This window comes from Apteryx mantelli, chromosome 12 (genome assembly GCF_036417845.1).
Source record: "Apteryx mantelli isolate bAptMan1 chromosome 12, bAptMan1.hap1, whole genome shotgun sequence".
NCBI classification, from domain to species: domain Eukaryota; kingdom Metazoa; phylum Chordata; class Aves; order Apterygiformes; family Apterygidae; genus Apteryx; species Apteryx mantelli.
In genome coordinates this window covers 17,597,794-17,616,267 of record NC_089989.1, presented here as the reverse complement: position 1 = coordinate 17,616,267, position 18,474 = coordinate 17,597,794, and the positions used below count along the sequence as shown (strand labels likewise).

The window sequence follows — 18,474 nt, the reverse complement described above, 5'->3', positions numbered from 1 at the left end:
CGCCTGTACCCTTGTAACACGACTTTAAACATCTTGTTGCAGTATTCTAGAGAGTGCTCAAATACTTGCTGTGGCTAGCACGGACCATGCTAGAGCTTGCCAGGAGTCCCCGTAGTGGAAGCAGCTCTGCACAGAAATAGTCCCTGTCAGAGCAGTTTTCCCTCTTCCTATGCCATTCCAGTGTAGAACTTTCCTCTCTATACTAAAGGCTTGGGAAAATATTTTTTCTCCCCCCCCCTACCCTTTGCTGTCACAGCATGTCTGTGCTTGCAGCTCGTTACTGCTTCTCTAGCTAAGTAAGTGGTATCTGCACTTGTGTAACCTACTTGTTAACACTTAGTTAGCAAGGACCCTGATCCCAGTCCGGTCTGGGCCTCTCAACTGGCAACCCTGGTCAGGCCTGGAAGTTGGGCATCCATTAGTGATTAAGCTAATCCAATGATTTTTTGGTTCCTTCCTCTCTGTGCTAGTGTGACTAGATTGCTAAGAGTATGGGAGTTTGGGTACATCCATTCTTCATTACGACATGTGTATTGCAGATACACCTGACTGAGAAAACTGTATTATGTCTAATAGTTTGATGGGAACTGGCTAGTACTGGGCTATTCTCATTTGTACAATGTATTAGTCTTTTTAGAAAGTCATAGTCCTAAGCAGAGATGTGCCCTAAAAATATGCCGAACTTGACCTTTCTTTTTTTTCCACCCAGGTATCGCATGCTGTTGCTAAGCTTGTATTAGTTAGTTTCCACTGGCAAATCTCAGAGATTTTGGAAAGGTAAGTACAAGTAGTCTTCACCTCGCTGTGCTCCATGCTTTTCCCCCCTCTTTTTGCAAGAATGCTCAGGGTGTCCTACAGGTGTCCTTAGACACGTGTCATTGGACCTGAAAGCAGGCTACACAGTCCATTCCAGGGAACAGAGGAGAAACATTATTTTGTTGAGACTGCGCTGCCTGTAAAGAATTGTCAACAAGGAGACGGTAGTGGTGGCGGATGCCTTTCAATTTGAGGAATTATCATCATGCTGGGAACCCTGTAGATGCATTTAGCTTAAACATTGGGATAACAGATTGAGAGCTGCATCTATAATTATTTATTTTAACAAATATAAAGAGAACATATGTTCTGTTTTGAATCTATTTCTAGTAAGAGTTCTGCTATTGAGAAAAAGCTGAGGCATAAATCATAAAGCTGTACTGAACCCATGCTGATGTACAAGTTAGTAATAAATTTGTGTTGAGGCTTTTGCTCCTTCTGGACATAAGTGTTGGTTTTTTTGGTTTTTTTTTTCCAATCTGCCTAGCATTTGTAGAGCAGCAGGAGATGATGTGAGGGAACTGGTAAGTGGTGCTGCAGCTCATTTGTCCTTTGGTTAGTGTTGAACTGCACTGAAATCCTCCAGCTGATTTCAGGAGGAGGGTTCGGACTCTGCCCAAGTGTGCGCAGGAAGTGTGTCAGGAGGCACTGCTGTCTGGCAGCCCCTCCAGAAAATACTGGCTCGGAGCTGAACATTGTCTGAAAATAGCGAGCGCATCAGTCTGACTCTCTCTGCCATGCCATTTTTGGCCCTGTTAGCCAGCAACTTTGTCCAGATAACATATGGGAAATGGGTCTTTTGTATGGGTGTTGTTGCAGCATCTCTGGTAACTAGCATGTTGTGTGCTTCTTGGTTACCATGCTTCCTGTGACAGCCCTTCTCTGGGGAACGTGGAGGGTGAGGTTCATCCGTAGCAGCTCCGAGCAATTCTGCTGGGTAACTATAACCAGATTTAAACAAGAAGTCTTTTGGGGAAGGATTTATTCCTAAAGCTGTGACTTTGCAAGTTGTTCTTCAGTTGATCTGGTCCTCAGACTTCTGTCTTCCTTCTGTGGTTGCGTTTGTTGTAGAGTGACATTCTGAAATAATCCCTAATACAACAAAAAAGTGCTAGTGGGGAGGGAGGGTTTACAGCCTAGTCAAAACAGTGGTTCTGCTCTCTATTGTCTGAATTCGTTGGTGAGTTTTTACTGGAGATATAAGCATTCCCCTGCAATGAAAATCACAAACAGCGTGGGAATATTTAATTCTAGTGCTGCTGATAGCTTCATATTCCTAAAGGATGATAATCTCTCCCAAGGTAAATATTAATGGGGTATTAGACAGGAATCAATGTGAGACCTAGCTAGGAAAGCTTGATTTTGCAAAGGAATAGCAGACAGACAGGAGCCTCGCTGGAGTGTGTTATCATGGGCAATGGCTTAGGACTGATCTAGGAGTGAAAGCGATAATGTGGGTAGGAAATCTTATCTTCAAAAGTTATTTCTCTGGCCACTTAAAAAAGTGGGGGAGGAATATTTGTAGAAAAATGTCCATCAAGGATAATAAGGGAAATGTTAGCCTGTTATTGGGTAAAGTGTTATCCCTGTTTCTGATTTTGAAGAAGCTATCAAAAAGGTTTTTTTGATGATGGTTCAGCTCACTGTGTGAGGGGGCCTCACACAGGACACATGCACTCTTTCCTTGTTGAAGCCTGCACCACCATTCACGCAGAGCCTATTATTTATTCAGGTGAGAAGGATCAATTTAACAAAGCAAAAAGCATTCAGAATTGATTTGGTCATTCTTCAATTGCCCTTTCAGGCACAAGTCTAACGCTGCCCAGTTGCTAGTAGAAGCACGAGTTCAGCCCACCTCATCCAAACACGTAAGTATGCTAACTATTTTGGTCTGTCCCTTGGCAGAGACACCTTTGATCCACCTCATTCGAGGATTGCATTACTAATGGCATAGTCTGTCCCATATTAACCTTTTGCAGACTCAAGGCCTTACACCCCAACTCAACACTGTTTCAGCTTTTTCACTGAGAACGCATTCAAGAGGTATCTAACATTTAAATAACGACTTTGCTATTGTCTTGCAGTTAATGTTCAAGAATTACTTGCCCTGTAAAATAATTTAAATATTGTAGAGCCTCAAGAAGATTAAGATAATTTTTTTGACGTGAGCAATGCTACAGAGTGGAAGGAGCAGAGCGCGTGGGCCTGGTTACCTCTTCCGATTCTGCTCTCTCTGTAAGAGATGCTCCAGGGAAGTTTTGGCTGCACAGACTGAACAAGCTTGTTTGTGACTGGAACAGAGATTTTTTTCCTGAGATAACTGAGTTTGCTGCACTACTGTGCTTGAGGATGCTTAAGCCAAATCTTCTAGCAGTGCTCCTGCTGAGCCAGTCAGTAGTGATATTTGAACCAACAGCTTGTGTTTTGCAGCCAGGGCTATGCAGATCTTTGGATACTTTTTTTCTTTTAAATAGAAGCTTCCTATTGCACGTTTACAGAATTTATTCACAGCAGGTGTCTCAGTCCAATCCACAGTTACTCCAGGAACAGATTGCCTTGTGTCAGATTTTGAATGATAAAATATTACTCCTGAGAAGGACTCTTTGAGGTAGGGGCCAGTAAGAGGGGATAGGGGGAGGGCTTTAAAAAAACTAAAAGCCTGCTTTGGCATCTGAGCTGACTTATAACTAGCAGAGAGTGAAAACAGTTAAGCAGCTGGCAGGAGTAAGCTTCATGGACTCAAAATAAATTGCAATCTGCCTAGGTTCCAGAAAAAGTCTTTGTTATTTGACATATCTGCAAATGAGTCCTGTGAGCACTTTTTTAATGCATTTTGAGTTTTGTCTGGTTCTTTTATCTGCTGTCACTTAAGTATCCTCTATTGCAATGGTGACTTCATTTGGGGAAGAAAGACCTTAAAGTTAAGAGGTTGATGTAAGATTTGACAAATCTGGTTCGGTAGAAAATTCATTACAGTCTTTCTGTATGAGCTAGGGCAAGTTGCTCTGTGCTTCAACTCCTAATGCAGAATGATGATTTTTTGGGGGCACTTTGGAGCAGCTTTTCATACTGAGTATCTGTACAACGACTAACCCTATAGGCAGAGGCTGCACAGTGATGAGCCCAGAGGGACAGAGTACAAAATGCTTGCTGTTCACGTTGACAATCACCTAGTCATTGCTGACTTGATGAATCTTGTTCTGGTCCGTAAGTGGTGCTGCTTAGAACAAAGTTGCTTTATTTCCTTTCTTCATGAAGTCATGATATAAAACGTGCTCTATTGGTCACATGGCTGGGCTTTCATGCTGCTGCTCCTCTGTGAACGTCTCTGGCACGTAGCGGTATGCATGGAGGTGAGGGCTGTCTCACACAGGCTTCTCAAAGGGTAGCAGAAGTTTAAGTAGATGAAAAGCGATTATATGGCTTCCCTGCCATATAAGGGAACATAAGAACATAAACTCCTGCTTGCAGCTTTGTAGAGCCTTGCTTTTGATGATGCTGTGCTAGACCTAGTTCTTTGGGTCCCAAGGATGAGCCAAGATGCATTAAGGGCTAGCTCTGTTATCTAGTGATGAGTTCTGTGCTAGCAAAGGGGAGATCCAGACCAATGCATTGGAGTATTTCCTCATTTTTCAAACTGGGAGATAGTATGTATCAGAAAAGCAAAGCTGAGTTTTCGGTAGTGCCAGGTTGAGGCAGGAGCTTTCAGTGAATCTGTTGTGCTCTGTGAGATTAAGAGGCTCCTGAGAAGGACTGACTGTCGGGGCAGTGTAGTACCCCAACATACGGCTTGCTTATGAAGCTGTTCTGGCCTGGAGCTCACCTGAGACATTGTCACAAAGAAGGCAATGAAGGTGACTGTGAATGAGGTGAGAATGCTCTGGGAGAGCTGGGATGTTTTCGTTGTAAAGCTGATTTGTGTCTCTCCTAGGCAATGGTACATTCCTCTCATCACTGCGCAGTGTGCATGCAATTTGTCCGGAAGGAGAACTTGCTCTCTCTAGCTTGTCAGCACCAGTTCTGCCGCAGCTGTTGGGAGCAGCATTGTACAGTGCTCGTCAAGGATGGTGTCGGAGTTGGTGAGTTCAAAGCAGTGTGGTAGTGGGTCTGTATTCAGTGTGTTGACCATTCTGAAGATGAGTGGCTGAATTGCTGTAAGAACATCACAATAATGAGAAAACGGAGCATGGAATGAGTCTTTGTGACAAACTATTTGTGTCCTTAACAGTTTTAACTAGTGGTCTGATGTGAATATTCACATACTGTCTGGAGAGTGTTACTCTTGTCTCACAGAACCTGCAAGCCCATAGATCCATTTGATGCTCTTTCTCCCCCTTTGTGATCTCAAGGGCATGACTGTAACAAAGTAGAGTTGCAAATCTGCTGTATTTTGAATTTGCATCTCTCATGATGTATTGTTTCAGTGTCTTTGGAGTGTTTGTGGATGCAAACATCTGTTCCCTTTTTGCTGGGTAGAAGCTGGTAGTTGCCAGAGTTGCTTTGGGCTTCTCTTAGCCTGTCCTTCATGCTGGCTTGGCAGTAACATGCGCTTTCTACTTTAAGTGTCTGACCTTGTGAATACTGGGTGAAGCACTTACTGGTCTTGGATGCACTTGTGCCCTGTCATCTTTCAGTGAATACAGTTGGGCTTCAGCTTTTCAGCAGCCCTGATAGATTTGTTTCACAGTTGTGTCCCTCTTGCCACAACAACAGATGGCACCTAGGAAACTGTTGGATGCTATCTGTGCATTCACTCCCTAGTACGTGTTGCACTGTGCTAAAACATTGCTTTCTCTTCGCAGGGGTCTCCTGCATGGCTCAGGACTGCCTGCTTCGGACACCAGAAGACTTTGTGTTTCCATTGCTGCCTAGTGAGGAGCTGAAAGACAAATACAGACGCTACCTCTTCAGGGACTATGTGGAGGTATTGTCTCTTAAAGTACCCGGAGTCCATTATAATCACCAATGACTTGCAGAAATTTTGTTTGAAGTGTCTTGCATCTTTGATTAGAAATGCAGTAACTGCAGCAAATTTGTCTCTGATAAACATGACGTGGCTGCTGCTATACGACAGGGCTCGCTGACAAAATACTCTAGCAGGTTGCCAAAGTAGATTCTGCTGTAAGGTCACCCAGTACCTCCTTAGCTGCCGCTTGGCTCCTTTCCTGAAGCAGAACTTTCTGAGTGTTGCAGCTGAGAACTTAAAATTTCGGTCTGAGTTTTAAAGTCTTCCTTGTTCTTGTGTAGATATTTTAGGTTTTGAAAAATAAGTCCTTCATCTCAGTGCAGCACAGCTGTATTGGTTTGCTTTATAACATTTTGCATGAGTTTTATTGAAACTAAAGAAGAAATTATTAAGGTTAAGTGTGTAGGAAGTATTCTGGTGAGTGGGAACAGTGAAGAACATTCAAGAAGCAGGGGCAGCATGGAAGAGTGGTGTTGCCTGTCTTCAGTAAGAGATTCTTTGGGAGGGAAGAGTCTCCACAAGAGAGCAGATCAGTACCTTCTGGAGCATAAAGCGAGGATGGGGGAAGAGCTCAAATGTAGTAAAACTGTTTGTTCAGAGTGTCTTGGTGGGGCTGTTTGATTGTGTTGCTGTGGGTTTAAATTTTCTACATTTGAATTCCCTCTTCTAGAGAAGCTGTAAGTACCCAGTACTCCCTTTCCTAATGTGAAAGAGGTCTGTCTGCTCTGTTAGCCAACATTTAGTGACAGTTTTCACCGTCTTTTTTCAATAAGAAATACTCACTTGTATATTTTTGAGGATAGGAGTGGTTAAACTTAAACTGGTAATGTTCTTCTGCACCCACTGCTAATCTTACCACCTTGGTGTGTTCACAGAGCCATTATCAGCTGCAGCTGTGTCCTGGTGCAGACTGCCCTATGGTCATACAGGTACAGGAGCCGAAAGCCCGGCGAGTGCAGTGCAATCGTTGCAATGAGGTCTTCTGGTAAGAAACAGAAAAGGTTAAAGATCATGGGGAAAGTATATGCTGTCCTCAGGGCTGCTCCATTTGCTTGCCAACAGATTCAGGGTGTAGAAGCATCTCAAATGCATTGCTGGAGTTGTTTGTAACTTGAGTTAGCTTGAGTAATTGGACACTCAGGATCTGACTTCTTCAGGTGGTCAGCCTTCCCCTAGCTCCCTAAACTCCTTGGGAGGTGGGTGTTCTGACAACCAGGGAACTCATGACTTGAGCAAGCAAGGGATTACAAATCTTGCCTTCTCTTGGTTTGGCTAGGTTACAAATACTGGTAAAGAGATTTTGGTAGTAGATGTGAAGACCTCGCAGCTATCAACTGGTAGTTTTGAGTTTTTAGGTTTCTTAAAAGTATTTATTCCCGGAATGTCTGGTGTGTTTTGAGGCTGGTGCAAGAATAAATGTCTGTTGGATAGGAAGCCTAATGAGCCTTAAAAAGAAAAGAAACAGCTTGTAGTAAAAACGGGACTGCTGGAATGTCTTCTGCTCTTAGGTCTCCAGAATCACTGCTGTTGAGAATGTTTGTGGGGTACAATACAACTAGGTTTAGAGACCCAGCTTCCTGGTGTCTCCATGCAAATGGCTCTCACTCACCTGGGGCTGTTAGGATCATGCTAATACAGGAGCTTGATACCCATCATTGGATTTAGCCTGCTTGTAAAGCACTGGTATGTGCCAAGACCTCTGTAGTCACCTTAGAGCAGACACAGGTAGACTCTGTAGGAAGGGATATGTCAGCCCTCAGGCTTATGTTTTTTGTCGGAGAAGTCCTCAATTCACTCTCATCCTGACACAGGTTTCTGTGCGAGAGGGTGGGATTTATTGGAGCGCTGGCCTTGCAACACTTAGCTTTGGTCTTTGCGCTCTAGTAATATGCAGGTACATTTGTGTCCCTTACCTCTCTTGGCCTCTGAGATTTTGGTCATCAGAAAAGATTCAATTCTTGAGTAACATCCTTCAAAACTGACCTGTCTTTTTTTTTCCCTGTTAAGCTTCAAGTGTCGGCAGATGTACCATGCACCCACAGACTGTGCTACCATTCGGAAATGGCTCACCAAGTGTGCAGACGACTCCGAAACAGCCAACTACATCAGTGCTCACACTAAAGATGTAAGGAGAACACCTGCAAGCTCCTTCTTGTCCTGGGAAGCAAGATACAATTCTATACATACTTAGCACTGTATCCTGCTTTTCCAGAGAGCAAATTCCCCCAGCTGTCTAGGGACTGTGGTATTACACAGCTGAATGCCTTGGGAACACTTTGTGCAGGAAGTCCAGCTGCCCTCCTGGCCAGAGTGCCACAGGGATCCCTGGGGACTTGGCGGTCCTTATTGCAGACATGGTGTGGTGCAAAAATCATTGGCGGTCAGGTGTGCTGCCCTCCCACGGGCAAAAGGCAGAATTGTGGCTGCCTCTAAACAATGCGGAGGCCTATTTAAAGGGAGAAGAGTAAGTGCAGTAAGTGCAGAGCTAGTATCAAATAATACACTAGTGTTCTTTACATTTGGATAATTGTGTAGAATACTGTGAAATGGAAGGTGCAGGAGATAAAAGTCTTGATTTGGCAAGGACAGTAAAAGGGAGTGACAGCATCTGTAAATAAGACATTAAGATACTTGTAGTAAATTTAGACCCAGGAAAAAGAAATAGTATTATATATTGTGCAGTCAGGTCTACCTGCAGAATTTGTAGTCTTTTAATTAAAGATTATAGATATTCTGCCTTTATTCTCTAGATTAGCTGTCTGCAGATTGGAATGTTTAATGTCATTTGGGGATTTTGTGGCCTGACTTCAAAACAGTTCTTAGTCAGCTGGCGTTTGTTTTACCATAGCTAATGAAAATTGTGACAGTGCTAATTAGCCACAAGCTTCAGTTCTGTTAGAAAAGCGAGTACTTAAATAGACTAGAGATACTGAATTCCACTCTTTCTCTGGAGAAGTTGTCAACATGTTGCGATAGGACTGTTGCTGCTATGCTCCTTTGTAGAAGTAAGATTCTGTTACATGGAGCATTGTCCTGGCATGCATTTTACCTGCTGTTAAAATTTTTAAAAAGCTGTAAAATTCACTCCCTTCTTGGTACCTGTGCAACCCAAAAAATGTAACAGAACCTGATGCTCCAGGGCATCAATGGACTGCTAATGGAGCAAGGAAGTGTGTGGCTCTCAACTGTGGTCAGTCAGAGTCTCTTCTACTAGCTGACTGTCCTCTGTTAGTGGCTGCTGAAGGCAGGATACAGAGCTGATTTATCTTGTGGTGTAAATAGCTGTGGAAGCTATTGTCATATGTGAACTGATTATATCTGTATGCCTGAGAAACTGCTAAATGGTAACTTGGTGAGACCTTCAATTTTACAAGCAGTAAGAACACCAACAAGGAGATGTTTTCTTGAGCCAGCAATCCAGTGCTGCAGTGCACCATCCCTGGCTTTCTGCCTCATTTTTAAATGGAGCTGTCAGGAATTGGTGGGGAGAGGGGTGTATACACGCTCGTATTCTCACATACGCATACATATATAAAAAAAAAAGGGGGAACGGGGAGTAATCATGCAAGTGTTGTTCTCCAAAAGGTTGCTCAAGACAGAGTTTGGTCTAACAAATACCTCTGTTTTCCCAGTGTCCCAAGTGCAATATCTGTATTGAAAAGAATGGAGGCTGCAATCACATGGTGAGCACTTCCCTGAATACTTCAGATCTTCCTTGTTCTTAGCAGAAATTTTTCTTTCCACTTTCCACTAACCAGTGCCTCCTGTCTCTTCTCTTTCAGCAATGCTCCAAATGCAAGCATGGTAAGTAGAAGGATTTGGAAGCAGTTTTCTCAACAGTGTTTTTTAGTGATGATGATCTCTCCTCTTTTTTTGTGATATGAAGACAAATTTTCCTCTAGTAAAAGGTGAACAAGATACTAATTACAGACTTGTGTGTGATAGCTTTATTTTTTTCACTGGCTGTGATCTCAGCTGGGTTCTGATTCAGCGCTGTTTTGGCTCCCTCTCCCTGACAGGTCCATTGTATAAAGAAGTCTCCATCTCTGTCATAATGTTAACAACAGAAACCATCTCAGAGGGGAATTAAATGCTTTCCATGTAAATGGACTTGTCGTCAGTTGAAAATACTGGCAGAACTGAACCATTTCTTTCTGCTCACTGATGGAAAGAATGAGTCCTAACTCAGATGAAACTGCAGAAGGAGTTGTGAATCGTTTTGGATAACATTATGCATTAGACTCCTCAGTCCACCCCTGTGCAAGTAATAGCCCATGGTGTAGTCCTACAAAATGATGTCCTGTTCTTGTGCTGCTCTTTTCATGGCAGAATTCATTTCTTTTGTCTTGGAGTGAGATAGCTTCTATTCAAGCCCTCTATGTTAAATGTGCCACTAGGAAATATTCTAATATCAGAACCTTATTTGGAAGATGTTTAAAGTTTTCTGTCCTCTCTCATTTCCTTTGCTTTGGGGTTCTCGGCAGCACTGGACGTGATTTGATGGAGCTCTGTGACAAGAGTGAGCAAGCAAGTGCCAAGATACCATGGTGACTGGCACTCGAAAGGCTGGTGAACTCTGGAAATACCAGTTTCAGTCTCTCATTATGAGTGACATGAAAGTGATTCCTGTTGTAATGACTTCATCTCTATCTTTTTTCCTTCCCAGCGGAACACTCCCAGCCTTCCCCTGAAATCAGAAAACTGCCATGCAGGTTTCACTGTTGCTCTCTTTCCTCCACTTTCTTCCCAGTTCAGTGGCTCCTAACTTGAAGTGTCATAAACCACTGATGTCTAAAGTTACCACGGTAGTTATTTTCTCCTTGAGAGAGATGAGGGCAGACTTTCTTTTGCATGAGTTTGTTCACTTTTGGATTGGATTGTTCATATTTTATTCAGCCAGAGATTCATGTATGGCAGTATGCCAGTAGTGTGGAGGATGCAACTCACAAATAAGACTGCAGCCTGCCTCTTTCATAATCTAGTGTGACAGCCTGTGCAGTGCGCAAGTACAGTTCTGCATATTTATTGGTCCAAGCCTCTTGGGGTGTACAGAATGCAGCACTTCAGGGTTTATTTCCATACTTGCACGGGAGGCTGTACAGCAAAAACCTTCAAGACGGGCTGGTATTTTTGGCTCACCTGTTGTGTTCCGTTATGCAAGATGTGACAAAATACATGTTCCTCGGCTTAGCAGAAATATCTGAAAACAGATGGGCTGTGTCTCCTGAAGCTTTTCTTTCTTAGAGCTGTTTTTTCTGTGTATCACCATGGGTTTTTTGCTGTTTTCTGCAGACTTCTGCTGGATGTGTCTGGGAGACTGGAAGACTCATGGCAGCGAGTACTACGAATGCAGTCGGTACAAAGAGAATCCTGATATTGTAAACCAGAGTCAGCAAGCACAGGCCAGGGAGGCCCTTAAGAAGTACTTGTTCTATTTTGAGAGGGTAGGAGACATCTCTTTGGCCAGAGCTGCTGTAGCCTTTTAATGCTCCCTGCCTGGTGCAAAGGTCATTGCCAGCAATCTCCGTGCAAGAAACTGCCCAAAGAGAATCTGTGCAGAATTTTCAGGCCTTATTCTTTCTTACTCAAAATCCTTCCCTGTGAGTCCCATACAAACCAGTAATGTCCTTCACAAAGCAAATCATATTCACTCCCATGTTTCCTTAAGCTAGAGAATATCAGTGTTACCTGTGTGCCACTAGGCACACTAGACTTCCTACAAGATGAGTGCCACTGTAGTAAATAGATGTAGATAGATATTATTCCAATCATTCCCTCTCAGGATCAGGGAACTTCAGAGTTCCTTGCATTATGTCTTTATAGAGACCAAGAAGAAATAAACTCTGCCATGTTCAAAGCTCCACTCGCGGTAGCAAAGTTTTCATAAAATTTCATGCTTTTTTTTTTTTTTAATGTTCTTAGAATCTGTCACAAAGCAGTGAGGCAGTCAGAGCCCCTCTGTCTGCTCAGCAGACTCGATGCACCTGGCCAGACAGTGCAATTCTAAAGCAGCTTCTCTAGAAGAGAATGTGGTAGATGTTCAGTGCTGCTGCTTTTCAGTGCACTTGTTTCCCCATTAAAGTGAGTTTATTCTTCATACCATGAGCCAAGTCTTGTGACAAAATAAATGGGTTCATTCTCAGCTCTCTAAACCAACAGGCTTTGGGAAATGGCCATGTTTACAATCTGTACATGGATGTTGGAGTTCACTGAGCCCGTGTTAAATGTAAATTTAAACTCTTGACTTTTCTATAGAAATCCTTTAAGTAGGGGAATCACCATTACTTTCCATCTTATTAGTCAAAAGGTCATTGCGTGAGCAGAGGGCATCCCCACTCTGAGGAGTTGGGTTTGCTCCCTGCTTTTTGCTGCTGTCAGTCTGTTGTATACAGCCTCCGCTACCTGCTGCTGGAGGTGCTGCCTTGCTGTTCTTTCCCACAGCATGTCTTGCCTTGCTGGACTCCTGCCCCACTACAATTTCTGCTTGCTAGAGCTTGTGCTTTTACAGCAGCAGTATTCTGGTCTCATGCCACTTTTTCTTTCCTCATCCCCCCTCTCCTCCCCCCCCCCCCCCGCAGTGGGAGAATCACAATAAAAGCTTGCAGTTGGAGGCACAGACGTACCAACGAATCCAGGAGAAAATCCAAGAAAGAGTTATGAACAACTTGGGAACATGGATAGACTGGCAATACCTACAAAATGCTGCAAAGCTACTTGCAAAGGTGGGTAGTTGTGGCCTGTTTGGCACAAAGAGAATCTACCAGAATGCCAAATTCACAATATCAAGTGAGAGGAGAGGAATTTGAGAGTTATGGGTATGTGGGACAGTACCTCTGGTCTAGGACATGAGCCAGCCAAAAATCAGCTGGAATTGACCTCTGTGAAGTTAAAGTGTAACTGTATCCGTTCTTCCAAGGAAGGGGTAGGAAATTCCACTGTGAGATGTCCCGTCACCCTTGTCAGAATGGGAGCTCCTCTGTCGATATTGGTCATGCAAATGCGACTGTGCTGACTTAAAGTCTGAGACTCTTTTCCTTCTCTTCTTTCCCCCCAACCCCACAATAGTGTCGTTATACCCTGCAGTACACATATCCATATGCCTACTACATGGAGTCTGGTCCCAGAAAGAAACTGGTAAGACATTTTGCTCTTTCTTGGCTGGTAGTATCTTGGGGTGTAGTTGGCAGCATACTGGGCCAAAGGAATAGGCAGGCATCTCTCTTTAACTCCAGAGCTTGGCACTATCTGAAATATTATTTAATTGGAGAGCTGCCACACTTTTCAAATGTATCTTAAGGGGAAAAAGTGACTCCTCACCTGAGTTCTCCCCCTTCTGAGTAAAGATATTTTGGTGTTGGTTTGGTTATTCTGTCTCACTTCAAAGACCTAGTTTACAGATTCCGTAAATGTATTAGGGTGTTATTACATAATGCAAAAATTATGGTTTTCAAGATGTTGGGATTTTTTTCCTAAAGATTTTTCATAGTTCTGGATTGCCATGAACAAGTACATGGTCTTGGTCACTGCTTTTTATCAAGGCAAGAGAGTTATCGGTAACAGGCTGCCTGTCCGGGAGACTGTCCAAAAGGAATAAGAGAAAGTCAGCTGGAGTGCAGAGAATTAGGGAAAGCACCCTACCTTGAGAAATCTCAGCCTTAGAACTACACCCTGTTGTTTAACTGGGGAGTTACCAGATTCTGTGGGTGCTGAGCTGCTTGGTTTTCTTTTCCTGAGTTTGGGGTAAGGACAGGACAAATACGCGTGTTTTTGCACCTTTCCCCCTCACTTGGGTTTCACCAGCAGCTCAGTCATCTGATACATTACGTTATTTTCCCAGGGCAGCACTGCACTTACCCTAACAAGCAATTTATCCAGAATGATATGAGGCTGGAAGTGTGGTTTTGTCCCCTGGTTAGACTGTCACATTGCTCTGGGCCATATTTCATGTGAAGAGCTGCTGGAGGATAATTTTTCCAGCCTTGCATCAGAGTGTAGCCTTGCCAGTTGTGGACTTTTTGATTCCTTCTCTCAGTTCCTTGCTGGCTTGGAGCATCCCATAGGCTGGACATGTCCAAAAAGAGTCCTGAATTCACTGGACATACCAGTCTGAGAAGAGATTGTTTCTTTGACTTAGTTGTCCAGTAAAATATGTTATCAGAACTCTCCACAGCGTTGTGTGTATTCGCTCAGGCTGTGGAGAGATGTTCTCTTTGGATCTGACTGCCTGTGGAGCAGCTTACTGCTCGCAGGTGTGGTTAGCAGGCCCTCAGCTCTGCCTGCAGAGCTGCTCCTGTGAGCATTTCCTGACCCGTTCCTGGCAAAATGAGCTGAGTTAGTAGCTATTTGTCACTTGTGCTGTTTTTAGGCTGACATGCTTAATTTTTGAGTGATGCAGGTCAGGGAGTGCTCACATGAGGAACTCCTGGAAGGGGTGATAATGTGTAGCTGAGGATGACTAGCTGAAGGTAGATGGGAAGGAGGCACAAACCTGCTCTGCTAGCACGGCTGTCAGCAGAATGCATTTGTCTGTACTTCAAGCATAGCTTGTGGTATGAAGCTTCTCCACTAAACTTGTTTCTTGTTGCTGTGTAATTGTGCTGTTTGCAGTTTGAATACCAGCAGGCCCAGTTGGAAGCTGAAATTGAAAATCTCTCATGGAAGGTGGAACGAGCAGACAGCTATGACAGAGGGGTGAGTCTTCTGCGCTGGCCTGAGCCTGCTGGCCAGATTTTGTTATGGTCAGACTTAACACCTCTGCAGGAGAGCTAAGGCAGTTAAGGGAGGGTGCTGAGAAGCTGAGTCTGGCCTTTCTTCCTGTAGGCAACAGATGTTGCAGAGGTGGAGAGCTCACTGCCTCCTAGGAGGGGAGGAGGGCTGCAGTGAGTCCTGGAGAACTGAAATGGAACCAATAAAGCTCTAGAGGAAGCTGCATTCAGCCCTCCGATTAAGAGCAGATTCCTTAGCTTTTTAAGACAGAGCAGGAGCCAGGTAACTGCAGAGGGAGCCCATGTCAAGAGGAAGAAATCCTTGTGATCCAGAGCGCATATGTAGCATGAAGATTGGTGCTTCTCAGACTAGAGCTGAGTATCTCCCTGAAGAAAATGAACCCTTCTCTAGGGAGTTCACACTAACAGTTTCTACCTTGTTTTCCCAGGACTTAGAGAATCAGATGCACATAGCAGAGCAGAGACGGAGGACCCTGCTGAAAGACTTCCATGACACATAAGACAGGAGGAAGTGACAGAGTGCAGGGGTGAGAGCAGCGAGTGAAGTGATGGCAGCTTCACCGTGATAAGCAGGCACTGCCTCTGGGAGAACATGGCCAAGGACAAAGCCACCCCTCCCCTTGCAAGTCAGACACATGCAAACACCACATCTTAGTCCAGTTTGTTCTCTTATCTTTCTGTTTCTGTTTCTGCCAGGCTAGAGGCCAGAGTTCAGATTGGCGTATTTCCTGGGATATTTCCCTCCTGCCCTTGATGGTTTCAGAAGGGGAGGGAGTTTTTCTCTGAATGGCTGTTAATAGTATTAGATCATTACAATTTATGTAATTTTCAACGGTTGTACAATTATACAAACAAACCTTAGAATAACACACAACCCTTTTTAAAAATAAATTGGCAGTGGAGTGTTTTTCCTTAATCTGCTTGTAAATTTAATGGGCTTTTCCCCTTCTCCCTCTCCCCTCCTCTGACCCAAAAATCCTCCCAGGCACTGAAGGAGGTTACAAAATAAACCGGCTAGGTTTTCTGATCCTCCTCTAACCAGGGCTTTGTAGCATTGGCATTGCACGGGGAGAGTGGCTGGTGTTAAGAGTGGCTGCTGCTGTGTCTGACCTGACAGTACCAGCAGTGGCTGTGATTTAGTGCAATTACATGTGGCATCTCTTCTCTCATAAATCAGCTGTGCAAAATCCTGCTACATAAACAAAAGCGAACAGAGGAATTGCAGGAGAGAGACCAGGTTAACACTGGGGGATATGCCTTGAGGCAGGTCAGATCCTTGCATTCGATGAATCTTAGGTCTTCCATGTAGATTTTTGCTTAACTTGTTTTTGTGGGGAGGGCACTGTATTGCCAAAGTGAGTGACAAGGACATAGTAGCATACCGTTGCTAATCAAGGCTTGGGACTTTTGCAGAATGAAACAGTCCATGTTATAACAGTGCCATACAACCTGGTAAAGATTATTTGTGCCTGCTAGGTAATATGGTTGAGAAAATTTGATCGCATTCATCAAGGTGAAACTAAATGCCACTACATCATGAGGAGGAAAGATTATGTACAACACGCTCCCTGGCACACGTTGGCAATGTGGACAGGCACTTGAAAACAGGTGCACTGCTTGTGCAGAGCCAGGCAGAAAATTAACTGGCAAAATTAATTTATTTGTATATTAGTATTGATGCTGGTGGAGACTTATCAGAAAATTGATTGTTAGGAGCATGTGGAGCTTTTTTATTAACATTCTTTTTCTAATGTAAAATATACACTAAAATAAAAATGTGAAAACCCAGTTCATCTTAGCAGGGGCTTAACGTGAAAATGGTTACTTAAATGTTGATGCTTGCCTGTTTGCTATAGGAAGCAGGTCACATGTTAAGATCTCACAGGCATGTGTCACCTCCGCCAGGAACATGTTGTATGCAGGCCAGTAGGGTGGAGCTGGAGTCTCTGGTGTGAGGAAATCTTCACTTCTATGGGGAAGTCACGGGTTTCCCTTCCCTGCCACGTTTGGAGGCATTGCCTTTGATGCATCCCTGTACTCTCATGTTGTTCTTACAAAAGGTCATTTGACAAAGATTAAACTGGAGGGGGAAAAGTCCTAAATTCCTGCTTGTCAGAATAAGCTAACTCTGCTGTTGGAGCCATTTCTCATCTACCTGAGATGTGTGAGACAGGTATTTGCAGCATGTATAACTGGGCAGGTGGATTTAACAAGAGAGGTTTATCAGTTTAAAAGAGGAATAGCTGTCGTATGAACTAATGCTGTGGCCATTCCCCTCTTTAGGCTGGAGCCGTGGGGGTAGATATTTCCTTGTTCCAGCCACCATCTCCTGACCTCATTCCCTCCTCTCCTCCCAGCGGCAGCCTCTTTGTGCCCTCCTCAAAATATATCCTGCAGGTCTGTCTCTTCCTTCCCAAATGATTCCCAAAGTCTGGGGGTGCTAGATGCAGGGGAAGGCATGAGCACAGGAGAAAGTTTGCTGTGTACCCAGCAGTTTACAGTGTCTAGAACTAATGTTTAAACTGTTCTTTAAAGATGTAATGTGCAAGGTACTAATCTAGGATAAAAGCTGGTGTTCTTGTCTAAATGTAACTAGCTAACACCCAATCTCTTTGCAGAACAGGTATATGGAGTTTCCAAATCCCAAAGAGCTCTCACTGTGGTTACATAGCTGTCTGGCTTTGAGCTACATGAGAAGGGTTTTTGTCTCTCTCTCTCTCTCTCCCCTTCCCTCCCTCCCTCTCCCATGCCCCCACAGAAATGCTTTGCTAAGAATCCTTGTTTATAGAAAAACTAGACCGAACAGCCAGACTTACTAAACAGACTGCTGAGGTGCTTGGCTGAGGAGTAGTAATGCATATTGCATCGAGTGCCCCCTAATTCTTTGAAATTTCATGAAACTAGAGCTTTGTCAGTAGTTTTATTTAACACCACCCCGCACGCATGCCCTCTAAGGCGGCTGTCAACGTCCCGCTTTGCCTGCGCAGATCCTACTTCTATGCTTGCTGGGAAAACAACAGGACTTTGCTTTTGCAGCACAGGCAGGGTGACTTCTGTGTTGGTGTCATACAGAAAGTCACAGACTCCGAGATGAAGCCTACAGAGCGCGGGAATATTGGCTGTTTGTGTGAAGTGACTGATGCTGCTCGAGAGGCAGATGACAGGCAGGAAGGAAAACAGGTTCCTGACATCAGAGCAGAAGGCCAGTTTTTTTCCCCTCTAATAGCTGGGTACACGGCCCTATTCAAGTCAGTGAGGTTACCTGAACGTAGGTGATTAGAAACTGGTTCGTGAACCATTAACTCCGAGGTACACGTTTCCCTTTGATGCATTACTGCTGCAGCGGTGGAACGTTTGTTCTCTTTTTTTCTTTTTGCGTTGGTTCCCCCTCCTGCACCAGCCTGACGCCTCCTCATCCTTGCATCCGCTGCTCTCTCATTTCAGCTTCGCTTGTGTTCGTGCATTGGCTGCCTCATCTCCAATAGTCCTCAGGCTTCCCAGACTGTAACAAAAAGTTTTCTACTGACAACATAAACTGCATGACTGCGGCTCCGCACACTGAGGAGTGTGCCGTGCCCATGCGGAGCAGCAGGAGGTTTCTGTACTATAATCTTGCACTCTTAAATTTTAGACTTTTTAAGCGGGTGAAAAATAGAACTTTATTTTTAAATGAGACACTTGTTCCGGGGCTTCCTTTCCATGCCCAGGTCTGGTCAGATGGTTCAGGTTTTGGGGCAGCAGGTGCTGTGGAGGGCGGGATGCCCCGTGTCCCGGAGGGGCGGCACTGGGGGTCCCACGAAGCAGCTGCCCCCCCCGGCTTTTCTTTGCAGGCACTGGAGAGGGGCAGGGGAAACAGACGGTTGCAGTTGGTGTATTGGAAATAAATTGTGACTTTCTAATTTTAGAGGCGTGCCGGCTCTTCATTGCGGGGGGTGGGGGGGGGCAGCGCCGGCCGCCCACGTGCTC

At 44.4% G+C, this 18,474-nt stretch overlaps 1 protein-coding gene across 3 annotated transcripts in view; it reads left to right on the top strand.

Moving 5' to 3' along the window:
* The window catches only part of ARIH2 (ariadne RBR E3 ubiquitin protein ligase 2), a 35,913-nt gene extending 17,501 nt beyond the window's left edge, over positions 1-18,412 (top strand). For all 3 annotated transcript variants that reach the window (XM_067303403.1, XM_067303406.1, XM_067303404.1), the window contains exons 3-15: positions 710-777; positions 2,621-2,684; positions 4,748-4,895; positions 5,619-5,740; positions 6,658-6,767; positions 7,790-7,907; positions 9,415-9,465; positions 9,565-9,586; positions 11,075-11,226; positions 12,361-12,504; positions 12,848-12,916; positions 14,390-14,473; positions 14,937-18,412. In XM_067303403.1, coding sequence (XP_067159504.1) covers positions 710-777; positions 2,621-2,684; positions 4,748-4,895; positions 5,619-5,740; positions 6,658-6,767; positions 7,790-7,907; positions 9,415-9,465; positions 9,565-9,586; positions 11,075-11,226; positions 12,361-12,504; positions 12,848-12,916; positions 14,390-14,473; positions 14,937-15,008 — 1,224 coding nt within the window. In that variant the 3' untranslated portion in view covers positions 15,009-18,412. The remainder of the gene's footprint in view (positions 1-709; positions 778-2,620; positions 2,685-4,747; positions 4,896-5,618; positions 5,741-6,657; positions 6,768-7,789; positions 7,908-9,414; positions 9,466-9,564; positions 9,587-11,074; positions 11,227-12,360; positions 12,505-12,847; positions 12,917-14,389; positions 14,474-14,936) is intronic.
* Positions 18,413-18,474: the final 62 nt, after the last annotated feature.